Source organism: Oncorhynchus kisutch, linkage group LG20 (assembly GCF_002021735.2).
Source record: "Oncorhynchus kisutch isolate 150728-3 linkage group LG20, Okis_V2, whole genome shotgun sequence".
NCBI classification, from domain to species: domain Eukaryota; kingdom Metazoa; phylum Chordata; class Actinopteri; order Salmoniformes; family Salmonidae; genus Oncorhynchus; species Oncorhynchus kisutch.
In genome coordinates, this window is record NC_034193.2 from 39933796 (window position 1) to 39948596 (window position 14801).

The following is a 14801-nucleotide window of genomic DNA, read 5'->3' on the forward strand; positions in this document are numbered from 1 at the left end:
GCATTTTAGAATATTGTTGAATTCCATTTTAATGTCTGGATTCTGTGACTCCATATGTGTTTTCCACAATGCAGATTCTATTGGGCCCTACTGTCCTAAAACCTCCTTTAATTCCTTTCTCATCTCTCTCACTCAGTAGCATTATCAACCACACAGCGCCACTATGTGTGTCTCTCCCCTCTATCATAGACAGTTCCAATCATGCATCGAAATACTTGTCAAATCGGACAAACACACCAAATGTGTTTTTTTTGTGCGCTAAGCCAGCCTCAGGCTCTATTGTAGTAACATTGTAGTAATGAGTACTAGTGTGTTTAAGCTGTGGAGTGATTATGTGTGTTTGTGTGGGTATCTGTCCCTGTGGTGCACCGCTACTGAGAGCTGAGTGGATTGGATTTGGGAGCTGTGGGAGTGTATGGTCAAGGTCAGCGTGTGGAGTAAGGGTCAGAAGACTATCGGGGGGAGCAGTCAAGCTCAGATCAGTCCCTGAAGCTGACACTGACCCACCCTCTATCCATACACCCCTCCTCCTGTAGGGTGGAAGCACCCAGCCTCATGTACAAAAGGTTACCAAAGGTTGAACTAACATAAGTCAACTAACATAAGTGAGGGCAGGGACATTTCCAAGATTACAGTCAACTCTGATAACTGATAAATGCAATGGCTTGGGACAGTTGTGACAGTTTGTACTAAACCGGAACATGCAGTTAGTTATCAGAGGCAATGAAAAATTATGTAATTGAATTGGGACGAGGAGCCATATTGCACTTTTTTAACAGTTTATCTAAAGTGCACTTATCAGGAGTCGACTGTAGTGCAAGATGACACAATTGAATTTTCCATTTAGAATTTGTGAGTTAATTTTCAGTTAAAGTTCTTGGATTTGTTGGCCATCAGACGTATAAACAAATTGTGTGACTCCATTCTTGCTCATAAAACGCTTATAAGATACGCTCAGGCTATGCTGTGCACACAGCATAAAGAGAGCCAGCCAAGGTCGCCATTGATAACTATGGCCCGCGGTAGTCGACTGAAAATGGAAGGGTGTGACATATGTCTGGTCTAATTAGGTTTGTTTGCGCCACACTAAGTCCCCTGTCGTGGCGATGCTAAGAGCCTGCTCTCTGTACTCTCCCTGCAGTAGCAGCAAAGCTGCAGATTAGTGCCGAGCCTGTCTAGCCGTGGAGAGTTGAGCTTTTTACTCTCCGCCTGATGGATTTGTGTGACCGGTCACTTTAGCGTCCTGCTGCACTATGTCACCGAAGCTAACATGCGTTCTACAGTATTACTATTATTGTATTAGTCTTGTTTCTTCAGGTGCAAGCCTTATTAAGAAAGTTACAGTGTATGACTGGCAAGCAAAGCCAGGATAGCGGTTTAGCTGTCGCGTTCGATAGGCGCCACAGGTCACAGAGTGAGTAATCAAATGTGGTTTGTCATGTGCTCTTTGGAGATCCATCAATCTTGGTTGTTGTGTCTTTGTTTGTTTAGTCTATCTCTCTCTCTTACTGACTAATATCCGCCTATGGTACCTTTAGCACGCTGTTCGATAATCTCAACGTGAGTGTGAGTAATCGATGTGTTGTATCACGTGCTTTGGAGAGACAGCAATCTCAGTTGTTGTGTCTGTGGTTTGTTAAATCTCGCTCACAGTCTCTTATTGGTTAGTATACTGTTCTAGACGCCCCTGTTGTGTCTGCTCTGCGTGGCTGTTTGACCCTAACAAAAATTATCGTCTGCTGTTTTTTGCTGTTTTGTCTGCAGGTTGAGTGTGGCGTTGTGAGTGACAGGATGACCAGTCTCTGAGGAAAAAGGAGCAGACTCTGAGGAAAAAGGAGACAGAGGAGTGAGTGTTCACCGTGGGAGAGCTCTTCATCACTCTACCCCCCCCCCCCTGACAGCTGCACCAATGTTCTCTCCCGACCAGGAAAACATCTCCACCACCCCAGCCTCCACCAAAGTGCCAGTCAAATACGGAGAGCTCATTGTTCTGGGGTAAGAGAGGGTTTAATTGCATTTTGTTGCTTATGTACAGTACATAGGCCAGGGTTATCCCAATCTGATATTAGTGAGGGCGTGGGCGGGCAACAGCAAATGTTGGTTCAGGAATGTATTTATTCTTTTAAATAGGGTGGGGGTTGAGATGAGGAGGGGGATTATTTAAGATACTCTTTGAAGAGGATTTCAGTTGCTTTCGGAAGATGTGCAGGGACTCTGCTGTCCTAGCTTCAGGGGGAAGCTGGTTCCACCATTGGGGTGCCAGGACAGAATAGCGCCTGGACTGGGCCAAGAGACCAAAGGTGGCAGAACAGAGTGCTCGGTTGGGGTGTAGGGTATGAGCATAGCCTGAAGGTAGGGAGGGGCAGTTCCTCTTGCTGCTCCGATGGCAAGTACCATGGTTTTGTATCGCAAGCACAGTGAAGTACTAATACCTAGAAATCTATGCAAAACAATACGCACATTCCAAAAGTAAAAAATCAAGAAATTAAGGAATATCAGAATGTCAGAGTCCGGAATAAAAACATATCAGTGGAGGCTGGTGGGAGGAGCTATAGGAGGACGGGATCATTGTAATGGCTTTAATGGAATTAATGGAACGGAGTCAAACATGGTTTCCATATGTGTGATGTGATACCATTCCATTGATTCCATATACACATACATACATACATACATACATACATACATACATACATACATACATACATACATACATACATACAGTGGGGCAAAAAAGTATTTAGTCAGCCACCAATTGTGCAAGTTCTCCGACTTAAAAAGATGAGAGAGGCTTGTAATTTTCATCATAGGTACACTTCAACTATGACAGACAAAATGAGAATAAATAAATTCCAAGATTTCTGGCTCTCACAGACCTGTAACTTCTTCTTTAAGAGGCTCCTCTGTCCTCCACTTGTTACCTGTATTAATGGCACTTGTTTGAACTTGTTATCAGTATAAAAGACACCTGTCCACAACCTCAAACAGTCACACTCCAAACTCCACTATGGCCAAGACCAAAGAGCTGTCAAAGGACACCAGAAACAAAATTGTAGACCTGCACCAGGCTGGGAAGACTGAATCTGCAATAGGTAAGCAGCTTGGTTTGAAGAAATCAACTGTGGGAGCAAATATTAGGAAATGGAAGACATACAAGACCACTGATAATCTCCCTCGAACTGGGGCTCCACGCAAGATCTCACCCCGTGGGGTCAAAATGATCACAAGAACGGTGAGCAAAAATCCCAGAACCACACGGGGGGACCTAGTGAATGACCTGCAGATAGCTGGGACCAAAGTAACAAGCCTACCATCAGTAACACACTACGCCGCCAGGGACTCAAATCCTGCAGTGCCAGACGTGTCCCCCTGCTTAAGCCAGTACATGCCCAGGCCCGTCTGAAGTTTGCTAGAGAGCATTTGGATGATCCAGAAGAAGATTGGGAGAATGTCGTATGGTCAGATGAAACCAAAATAGAACTTTTTGGTAAAAACTCAACTCGTCGTGTTTGGAGGACAAAGAATGCTGAGTTGTATCCAAAGAACACCATACCTACTGTGAAGCATGCTGGTGGAAACAACATGCTTTGGGGCTGTTTTTCTGCAAAGGGACCAGGATGACTGATCCGTGTAAAGGACAGAATGAATGGGGCTAGGTATCGTGAGATTTTGAGTGAAAGCCTCCTTCCATCAGCAAGGGCATTGAAGATGAAACGTGGCTGGGTCTTTCAGCATGACAATGATCCCAAACACACCGCCCGGGCAACGAAGGAGTGGCTTCGTAAGAAGCATTTCAAGGTCCTGGAGTGGCCTAGCCAGTCTCCAGATCTCAACTCCATAGAAAATCTTTGGAGGGAGTTGAAAGTCCGAGTTGCCCAGCAACAGCCCCAAAACATCACTGCTCTAGAGGAGATCTGCATGGAGGAATGGGCCAAAATACCAGCAACAGTGTGTGAAAACCTTGTGAAGACTTACAGAAAACGTTTGACCTCTGTCATTGCCAACAAAGGGTATATAGCAAAGTATTGAGATAAACTTTTGTTATTGACCAAATATTTATTTTCCACCATCATTTGCAAATAAATTCATTATAAATCCTACAATGTGATTTTCTGGATTTCTTTTCTCATTTTGTCTGTCATAGTTGAAGTGTACCTATGATGAAGATTTACAGGCCTCTCTCATCTTTTTAAGTGGGAGACCTTGCACAATTGGTGGCTGACTAAATACTTTTTTGCCCCACTGTATATATATATATATATATACAGGTGGACTCCAATCAAGTTGTAGAAACATTTCAAGGATGATCAATGGAAACAGGATGCACCTGAGCTCTAATAGCAAAGGGTCTGAATACTTATGTAAATAAGGTATTTGTGTGTCGATTGATGAGAAATATATATATATATATATATATACAGTACATTCGGAAAGTATACAGACCCCTTCCCTTTTTCCACATTTTGTTACGTTACAGCCTTATTCTAAAATAGATTCAATTTTTTTATTTAATTTTTCTCATAAATCGACACACAAATACCTTATTTACATAAGTATTCAGACCCTTTGCATCCTGGGTGCATCCTGTTTCCATTGATCATCCTTGAAATGTTTCTACAACTTGATTGGAGTCCACCTGTAGTAAATTCAGTTGATTGGACATGATTCGGAAAGGATGTCTACATAAGGTCCCACAGTTGACAGTGCATGTCAGAGCAAAAACCAAGCCAAGAGGTCGAAGGAATTGTCTTTAGAGGTCCGAGACAGAAAATGTATGCAGCATTGACGGTACCCAGCATTGACGGTACCCAAGACGGTACCCTTCTCTCAACCACCTTCATGAGGAATACTTTTCCAACAGCCTTGAAGGAGTCCACACATATGGCAGAAATGCCTTCTGGGACATTTGAACTTTCATGTGCCTTAATAACAAAATTGTATGCCATCTGTAAATACGAATAAAGTTGTTAAATTACGAGCCTAGTTGGTTTAGCCACAGAAAAAGTCAGGAACCTTCCCACTAGCCATGATTGGCTGAGATAATGAATGGGCTGTACATTTAGAGAGATGAGTTTCGGATTGGTCTGCCGTGTAGAATCTTCTGTCTATAAAATGAGCTGCTCGTTACGTGTAGATAATCCTTCTACTGCAGTTTTTTTCGAAAGATATAACAATAGCCATGGAGAACTGCAAATGTGTTGCTAATGCTCTCAATAACATTGCTGCCTTGAATTTATCAGGCGCTATCGACAAAGGTCAGTGGGAAAAAGTTGATGGACTACTTTCAGGAGGACGATAGTACCATGCTGACTCTCTGACTCTGAAAATGAATCAGACGTTGAGGATATCCCTGATTTAGGTAGAAACATTTTCATTGAAGAAGACATTGTAGAGTCTTCTGATGACAGTGATGGGGGAAGAAACGGCGATCAACATTGTTGTTGTCACGGAAGAAGTTGACCAAGTTTTGAAATCAGCGGAATGTCTGGTAGAAGCAGAGTATGACAAGGAGATGACTATAATTCTGTTGTTTGATTGAAAATGCAGAGGGAGTCGAAAAGAGAACACAGGTGGCTGTTGTATAAAACACCTGCCTCCGGATGACATCTTCAAACTAAGGGAAACCATGGCATCCGTGACAGAGAGGGAGAAAGATTTGATGATTCTTATGGCATTGCACACGGTCAGTGTGAACCAGAGTGACTTGACACAACGGGCCAAGCAAGCTGTACAAACAAAACGGAAACAACACAGGACGTCTTATTTAATGAAAGGGGTTGCAGTCTGGCGTGAAGTGTTCATCCATGTATACAGGTAAGAGTCCAGATACAGTTTCAGATATTATACATTTCTAATTTTGTCAGAAAGTTGTTTTCATTGCAATTCAAAGCTTACTGTTAGCTAGTGTATGATCTGTGTAGTAATATTGTCTCAGAAAGCCATTTGCATTGCTAGTTATAGCCTAATGTTAGCCAGCTAACATTGAACATATTTGGTTTACTTGTGCTAGCTATGATAATTGGTTTGTATTGCTAGTATGGTTAATTGTTTAGCTAGCTAACGTTACATGTCTAAACAAAAGACCCCAAGTTCAAATGTACTGTTAGCTAGCTAGCTGACGTTAGCTGGCTGGCTCGCTAGCTAACATTACGTGTATGATCTGTGTAAGTAATATTATCTCAGCAAGCCATTTGCATTGCTAGTTATAGTCTAATGTTAGCTCGCTAACTAGCTAACATTGAACCTATTTGGTTACCTTTAGTTAGCTATGACAATCGGTTTGTATTGCTAGTACTCTATGGATTGGGATTATGGTTAATTGTTTAGCTAGCTAGCTAGCTACATGTCTAAACAAAAGTATCCACTTCGCCAGATGATTATATGACCCATCAAGTTAGCCGTAATCACCATCAGACACACCTGGCTATCTACTGTAGAACAATGCTAACATATTTGTGTCTGGAATTTGTCTTTCTGCATCAGTAGAACACTTCTTACTCTCCTCCACCAGTCATACAAGGATAATGCCTCCCATCAAAAAGAGAGCTGTCCCAAGCAAGAACAGGTTTCACCTTGAAGCATGAGGACTTGCAGCGAGATGTGAACTTCATCAACAACTACGCAGAGGATAATGCAATAGCATTACCAGGACTGCACCCAGTACACAAATACTTTGGTGGAAAGTTGCTGCCATCTCAAGACCAGAGTGAACACTTTGTCTGAGATTGCTGGTGTTGCGAAGGACAGTGCTGTGACAGTGGTCAACATCCCACAGCTGGTTGGACTGGAGGATGGTACGGTGCTGGTGGAAAGCTATGGCTGGCAACAACACCTGGCTCTGTGCTTCAGGCCGCTGCCACAGATCAAGCAGTACCAGCACTTCAGGTGAATATCATTTTCATTGCATTGTATGACATTATTATTCTTATCTAAACTTGGGAGGTGAATTGATGTTATGCAAGGTTGTAATGTCTTCTCAATGTTTTTTGTTATTTCCTGTTTTACATCTTCGATGCTCTGGAGCCTGGTGTTGTTGTCGCCAAGGAGCGTTCGGACTCAGTCGGGACCAGTTTCAGCTGCTGCACAACGCTGACATCCTCCCTCCCATAGATGGTCGGCTTGTACAAGCACCACCTAGACTGGACACAGCTAGACAAACTCATCTTTTTGAGAAGATCAGGGAGTTTTGTGACCAAGAGACTATGTACTTCACATGCCCTGCACTAAAGGCAAGGGCAGGACATCAACGGGATCTCCGAATATAGATTCCTTTGTTCATTCGTGGTTCGGACGGACCAGTTCATTACTGGGGGAGAGTTCTCAGTCATCAGCACTATCTGCAGTGCCTCTATAGACATTCACATCACTTCCTAATACATACGCCATATGTTGCTGCTACTATTTATTTTTGTATCCTGCTGCTCAGCCACTTTACCCCTCACTGTATGCATATAACTACCCCATCTATCACCAGTATCACTGATATTGTTATTAATATTGTTATTGTACATACTGTATCTTATTTTGTTCTTTCTCTACTGGCATTGACACTTGTTATTTTGTCTTTATATTGACACTATCTATTTTTGATATTGCTACTATGCAAGTAACCATTTCCCTGTACTGTTTACACCTTCTGTAGAGACCCATCCACTTAGCAAGATGTGGCTGGTGGTTATAGCATTTCTTTCACATGACCCATCAATTTAGACAAGTGTGTCTGGGTAAGCGTCAACTAATATTTATAAATGATTTTTATCTGGACACGTTCTGTTTGCCTGGAATACTACTTCTACCACTTTTAGTCTTAATCTTTATCACACTACATGACATTTAGCACATAACCTCACATGTGAATCCTTAAAGAGATGGGTGGGGCTAAGGCTAAAGAGGGTGTGAACAATGCTGAATGGGTGTAGACAAAATAGTTCTCCAGTAGGTGAACCAAAACTATTCTAGGGCCATTTTCTCAAAAAGTGGAGTTACAAGTTTATCCATTTTCAAAGCATAATTACTTTCCCATTGTTCCTCAAATGCAGTGTATGATATACCATTTTGTAGGTCTGAGTCTCTACTTTTATCAAATGTAAAAACACAATTTGCTACAGAAGATAGAATCAAGGCTGAATCACATGCTGTGAGCACATGTTGGCTGCTTTTCTATCACTCTGCGGTTCAACTCATCCCAAACCAACTCAATTGGTTTGAGGTCGGGTGATTGTAGACGCCAGGTCATCTGATGCAACACTCCATCACTCTCATTGGTTAAATAGCCCTTACACAGCCTCGAGGTGTGTTTTGGGTCATCGTCCTGTTGAAAAACAAATGATAGTTCCACTATGCGCAAACCAGATGGGATGGCGTATCACTGCAGAATGCCGTGGTAGCCATGTTGGTTAAGTGTGCCTTGAGTTCTAAATAAATCACAGACAATGTCACCAGCAAAGCACCCCACACCATCACTCCTCCATGCTTCATGGTGGGAACCACACATGCAGAGATCATCCGTTCACCTACTCTGCGTCTCACAAAGACACAATGGTTGGAACCAAAAATCTCAACTTTGGACCAAAGAACAGATTTCCACCGGTCTAATGTCCATTGCTCATGTTTCTTGGCGCAAGCAAGTCTCTTCTTATTATTGGTGTTCTTTGGTAGCGATTTCTTTGCAGCAATTCGACCATGAAGGCCTGATTCACGCAGTCTCCTCTGAACAGTTGATGTTGAGACGTGTCTGTTACTTGAACTCTGCAAAGCATTTATTTGGGCTGCAATCTGGGGTTCAGTTGACTCTAATGAACTTATCCTCTGCAGCAGAGCTAACTCTGGGTCTTCCTTTCCTGTGGCGGTCTTCATGAGAGCCAGTTTCATCATTGATGGTTTTTGCGACTGCACTTGAAGAAACCTTCAGATTTATTTTTCATGTCTTAAAGTAATGATGGACTGTCATTTCTCTTTGCTTATTTGAGCTGTTCTTGCCATAATATGGACTTGGTATTTTACCAAATAGGTATATCTTCTGTATAATACCCATACCTTGTCACAACACAACTGATTGGCTCAAACTCATTAATAAGAAAGAACGAAATTCCACAACTGAACTTTTAACAAGGCACACCTGTTAATTGAAATGCAGTCCAGGTGATTACCTCATGAAGCTGGTTGAGAGAATGCCGAGAGTGTGCAAAGTTGTCATCAAGGCAAAGGGTGACTACTTTGAAGAATCACAAATATAAAATATATTTTGATTTGTTTAACACTTTTAGCTACCACATGATTCCATATGTGTTATTTCATAGTTTTGATGTTTTCACTATTATTCTACAATGTAGAAATTTGCAAAAAATTATGAAAAACCCTTGAATGAGGAGGTGTGTCCAAACTTTTGACTGGTACTTTATATATATATAAATATATATATTAAATATATATATTTATTATATATATATATATATAGACAGTATGGGTAGTGTATGAATAGAAAAGGTGTGTACAGCAGTAGTTATATAGGATGAATCATGACTAGAATACAGTATATACATATAAAGTTGTTAGAACAGTATGTATTTCGGGTATTTTATTAGGATCCCCATTAGTCATTGCGAAGGCAACAGGTAATCTTCCTGGGGTCCACACACAGAACACAAAACATTACATGATACACAATATGAATAGACAGGAACAGCTCAAGGACAGAACTACATATGTTTAAAACATCACACATAGTCTACATTTCAGTACATACACACAAAATATCTAGGTCAAAAAGGGGAGAGGCATTGTGCCATAATGTGTTGCCTTTTCTGTTTTTTTAAAGCAGGTTTTCTGTTCATTTGAGTAATCTGATATGGAAGGGAGTTCCATGCAATCATGGCTCTATATAATACTGTACTTTTTCTTGTATTTGTTCTGGATTTGGGGAATGTGAAAAAAAACCTGGTAACATGTCTGGTGGGGTAAGTGTGTGTGTCAGAGCTGTGTGTAAGTTGACTATGCAAACCATTTGGGATTTTCTTATGAAAAGAAGAAGTGATGCAGTCTCCTCTACTTTTAGCTAAGAGAAACTGGCATGCATAGTATTGATATTAGCCCTCTGATTATAGTGAAGAGCAAGATGTGCTGCTCTATGGGCCAGCTGTAGTTTTCTAGGTCCTTCTTTGCAGCACCTGACCATATGACAGGGCAATAATCAAGATAAGATAAAACTAGACTCTGCAGGAGTGTGGTGTCAAAAAAAGCAGAGCATCTCTTTATCACTGACAGATCATGTAAACATTATTAAAGTAACCAGTGTTCAATGACTCTATGTACATAGGGCAAAGCCGTCTCTAAGATGCAGGGTAGAGTACCTGGTGGTAGCTAGCTAGTAACAGTGACTAAGGTTCAGGGCAGGGTACTGGGTGGAGGCCGGCTAGTTTAACATTCTGATGGCCTAGAGATAGAAGCTGTTTAATTAACAGTGTCTAGCTCCCAGCTTTGATGCACCTGTACTGTCTCCTCCTTCTAGATGGTAGCGGGGTGAACGGGCCGTGGCTCGGGTGGCTGAGATCCTTCATGATCGTCTTGGCCTTCCAGTGACACCGGGTGTTGTAGACATCCTTGATGGCAGGCAGTGTGCCCCCAATGATGCGTTGGGCCGACCACACCACCCTCTGGAGAGCCCTGCCGCTGTGGACAGTGCAATTGCTGTACCAGGCGGGGGATACAGTAATGGTGCATATGTAGACGTTTGTGAGGATCCTAGGGGCCCAAGCCGAATCTCTTCAGCCTCCTGAGGTTGAAGAAGCGCTGTAGCTCCTTCTTCACCACACTATCTGTGTGAAGGGACCATTTCAGGTCGCCAGTGATGTGCACACCAAGGAATTTGAAGCTTTTAACCTTCTCGCCTGCGGCCCTGTGGATGGGGGCGTGCTCTCTCTGCTGTCTCCTGTAGTCCCCGATCAGCTCCTTTGTTTTGTTGACATTGAGGGGAGAGGTTATTCTCCTGGCACCACTCCGCCAGGGCTCTCACCTCCTTCCTGTAGGCTGTCTCGTCGTTGTTGGTAATCAGGCCGACCACTGTTGAGTCGTCAGCAAACTTGTATGAACAGAGAGTACATGAGAGGGCTGAGCACACGCCCCTGTGGTGTTGTTGTTTACATTTCACTGCTTGGGGTCAGCCAGTCTGGAGTTGCACAGGGAGGGGTTCAGACCCAGGGCCTTGAGCTTAGTGATGAGCTTGGACGGCACGATGGTGTCGAAGGCTGAGCTGTTATCGATTAACAGCATTCTCAAATAAATATTTATCTTGTGCAGGTGGGATAGGGCAGTATGCAGTACAATGCTGAATGCTTCGTCCGTGGATCTGTTGGGGCGGTATGTAAATTGTATGGGGTCTAGGTTGTCGGGTAAGGTGGAGGTGATATGGCCCTTAACTAACCTTTCAAAGCACTTCACGATGAAAGAAGTCAATAGTCAATAGTCATGTGGTGCAATCATTTTTTTGAGGTTTGAAACAGTCCTGTTCAATGCGTAGCAACATGCAGTGCCTTCCCGAAAGTATTCACACCCCTTATTCCAAATTTTTTTGTGTTACAAAGTGTGATTAAAATGGATTTAATATGCATTTTTTGTCAACGATCTACACAAAATACTTTGTCATGTCAAAGTGGAAGAAAAATCTAAAATGTGTCCAAAATGCATTAAACATAAAACACTAATATATCTTGATTAGATAAGTATTCAACCGCCTGAGCCAATACATGTTAGAATCACCTTTGGCAGCGATTACAGCTGTGTCTTTCTGGGTAAGTCTCTAAGAGCTTTCCACACCTGGATTGTGCCACGTTTGCCCATTATTCTTTTCAAGCTTTGTCAAATTGGTTGTTGATCATTGCTAGACAACCATTTTCAGGTCTTTCCATAGATTTTCAAGCCCCCGTCCTTAACAATTACAAGCATACCCATAACATGATGCAGTCACCACTATTCTTGAAAATATGGAGAGTGGTTCTCAGTAATGTGTTGTATTGGATTTTCCCCAAACATAACACTTTGTATTCAGGACAAAAGGTGAATTGCTTTGTCACATTTTTTACAGTGCCTTGTTAGTTGTTACTTACTTAGTGCCTTGTTGCAACAGGATGCATGTTTTGGAATATTTTTATTCTGTACAGGCTTGTAACGTTCGTCGTCCTCGTCTGAGGATTATGAAGGATCGGAGGACCAATGCGCAGCGTGGTACGTGTTCATGATGATATTTATTAAACTCAGAACACTAAACAAAAATAACAAAGAGAATGACACGAAACAGTCCTGTACGGAGAATACACAAAACAGAAAACAATCACCCACAAAACACAGGTGGGAAAAGGCTACCTGTATGATTCTCAATCAGAGACAACGAACGACACCTGCCTCTGATTGAGAACCATACCAGGCCAAACACAAAACCACAACATAGAAAAAAGAACATAGACTACCCACCCAACTCACGCCCTGACCATACTAAAACAAAGACATAACAAAAGAACTAAGGTCAGAACGTGACAGTACCCCCCCCTCCAAAGGTGCAGACTCCGGCCGCAAAACCTGAACCTATAGGGGAGCCGCCCGCCTGGGTGTGCGTCTGTCCGCGGTGGCGGCTCTGGCAGCTCAGGACAGACGGGCGGCTCTGGCAGCTCAGGACAGACGGGCGGCTCTGGCAGCTCAGGACAGACGGGCGGCTCTGGCAGCTCAGGACAGACGGGAGACTCTGGCAGCTCAGGACAGACGGGAGACTCTGGCAGCTCAGGACAGACGGGAGACTCTGGCAGCTCAGGACAGACGGGAGACTCTGGCAGCTCAGGACAGACGGGAGACTCTGGCAGCTCAGGGCAGACGGGAGACTGGCAGCTCAGGAGAGACGGGCGGCTATGGCAGCGCTGGACAGGAGGGAGACTCTGGCAGTGCTGGACAGGCGGGAGCACCTGGAGGAAGGAGACGGAGAGACAGCCTGGTGCGTGGGGCTGCCACCGGAGGCCTGGTGCGTGGAGGAGGCACCGGATAGACCGGACCGTGGAGGCGCACTGGAGGTCTCGAGCACCGAGCCTGCACAACCCTACCTGGCTGGATACTCCTCGTAGCCAGGCCAGTGCGGCGAGATGGAACAGACCGCACTGGGCTGTGCTGGCGAACCGGGGACACCGTGCGTAGGGCTGGTGCCATGTACCCCGGGCCGAGGAGACGCACTGGAGACCAGATGTGCTGAGCCGGCTTCATGGCACCTGGCTCGATGCCCACTCTAGCCCGGCCGACACGAGGCGCTGCGATGTAACGCACCGGGCTATGCCTGCGCACCGGGGACACCGTGCGCCTCACGGCATTGTTGGCTCAGGTCTCCTACCTGACTTAGCCACACTCCCCATGTGCGCCCCCCCAATAGATTTTTGGGGATGCCTCTCGTCCCAGCCGCGCTGCCGTGCTGCCTCCTCATACCACCGCCGCTCAGCTTTCGCTACCTCCAGCTCTGCCTTGGGGCGGCGATATTCCCCAGCCTGTGCCCAGGGTCCTTCTCCGTCCAGAATCTCCTCCCATGTCCATGAGTCTAGAGATTTCTGCTGCTGCCCGATACCACGCTGCTTGGTCCTTGGTTGGTGGGTGATTCTGTAACGTTCGTCGTCCTCGTCTGAGGAGTATGAAGGATCGGAGGACCAATGTGCAGCGTGGTAAGTGTTCATGATGATATATATTAAACTCGGAACACGAAACAAAAATAACAAAGAGAATGACACGAAACGAAACAGTCCTGTACGGTGAATACACAAAACAGAAAACAATCACCCACAAAACACAGGTGGGAAAAGGCTACCTAAGTATGATTCTCAATCAGAGACAACGAACGACACCTGCCTCTGATTGAGAACCATACCAGGCCAAACACAAAACCACAACATAGAAAAAAGAACATAGACTACCCACCCAACACATGCCCTGACCATACTAAAACAAAGACATAACAAAAGAACTAAGGTCAGAACGTGACACGGCTTCCTTCTTTTCACTCTGTCATTTAGGTTAGTTGTGGAGTAACTACAATGTTATTGATCCATCCGCAGTTCTCCTATCACTGCAATTCAACTCTGTTTACTGTTGTAAAGTCAGCATTGGCCTCATGGTGAAATCCCTACCAATAGGTGCCCTTCTTTGCGAGGTGTTGGAAAACCTCCCTGGTCTTTGTGACTAATATGTGTTTGAAATTCACTGCTTCACTTATGGACCTTACAGATAATTATATGTGTGTACAGAGATGAGGTAGTCATTCAAAAATCATGTTAAACTGTTACGGTTTTCTTCCGTCGAAGGAGAGTCGGACCAAAATGCAGCGTGGTTAATTCGATACATCTTTAATGATGAAGAAACACGATAAATACAAAAACAAGAAACGGAACGTGTAAACCTATACAGCCTATCTTGTGACAATAAACACAGAGACAGGAACAATCACCCACGAAACACTCAAAGAATATGGCTGCCTAAATATGGTTGCCAATCAGAGACAACGAGAATCACCTGCCTCTGATTGAGAACCGCCTCAGGCAACCATAGACTTTGCTAGAACACCCCACTAAGCCACAATCCCAAAACCTACGAAAAACCCCAATACACAAACACACCACAAAATAAAACCATGTCACACCCTGGCCTGACCAAATAAAGAAAGAAAACACAAAATACTAAGACCAGGGCGTGACATAAACACTATTTTTTTGGGGCGGCAGGGTAGCCTAGTGGTTAGAGCGTTGGACTAGTAACCGGAAGGTTGTGAGTTCAAACCCCCGAGC

The 14801-nt window shown here is 43.9% G+C and overlaps 1 protein-coding gene and 1 long non-coding RNA gene across 2 annotated transcripts in view; both read left to right on the top strand.

Moving 5' to 3' along the window:
- LOC109865937 (E3 ubiquitin-protein ligase pellino homolog 1) overlaps positions 1 to 14801 on the top strand; it is a 47003-nt gene that overhangs the window by 24373 nt on the left and 7829 nt on the right. The window contains exon 2 of the mRNA XM_020454450.2: positions 1765 to 1995. Within this exon, the coding sequence (XP_020310039.1) occupies positions 1910 to 1995 (86 nt within the window). The 5' untranslated portion in view covers positions 1765 to 1909. The remainder of the gene's footprint in view (positions 1 to 1764; positions 1996 to 14801) is intronic.
- On the top strand, positions 5618 to 7764 carry LOC116355497 (uncharacterized). Its single transcript, XR_004204516.1, has 3 exons — positions 5618 to 5814; positions 6487 to 6885; positions 7024 to 7764. It is a non-coding gene; the product is annotated as an uncharacterized LOC116355497 (long non-coding RNA).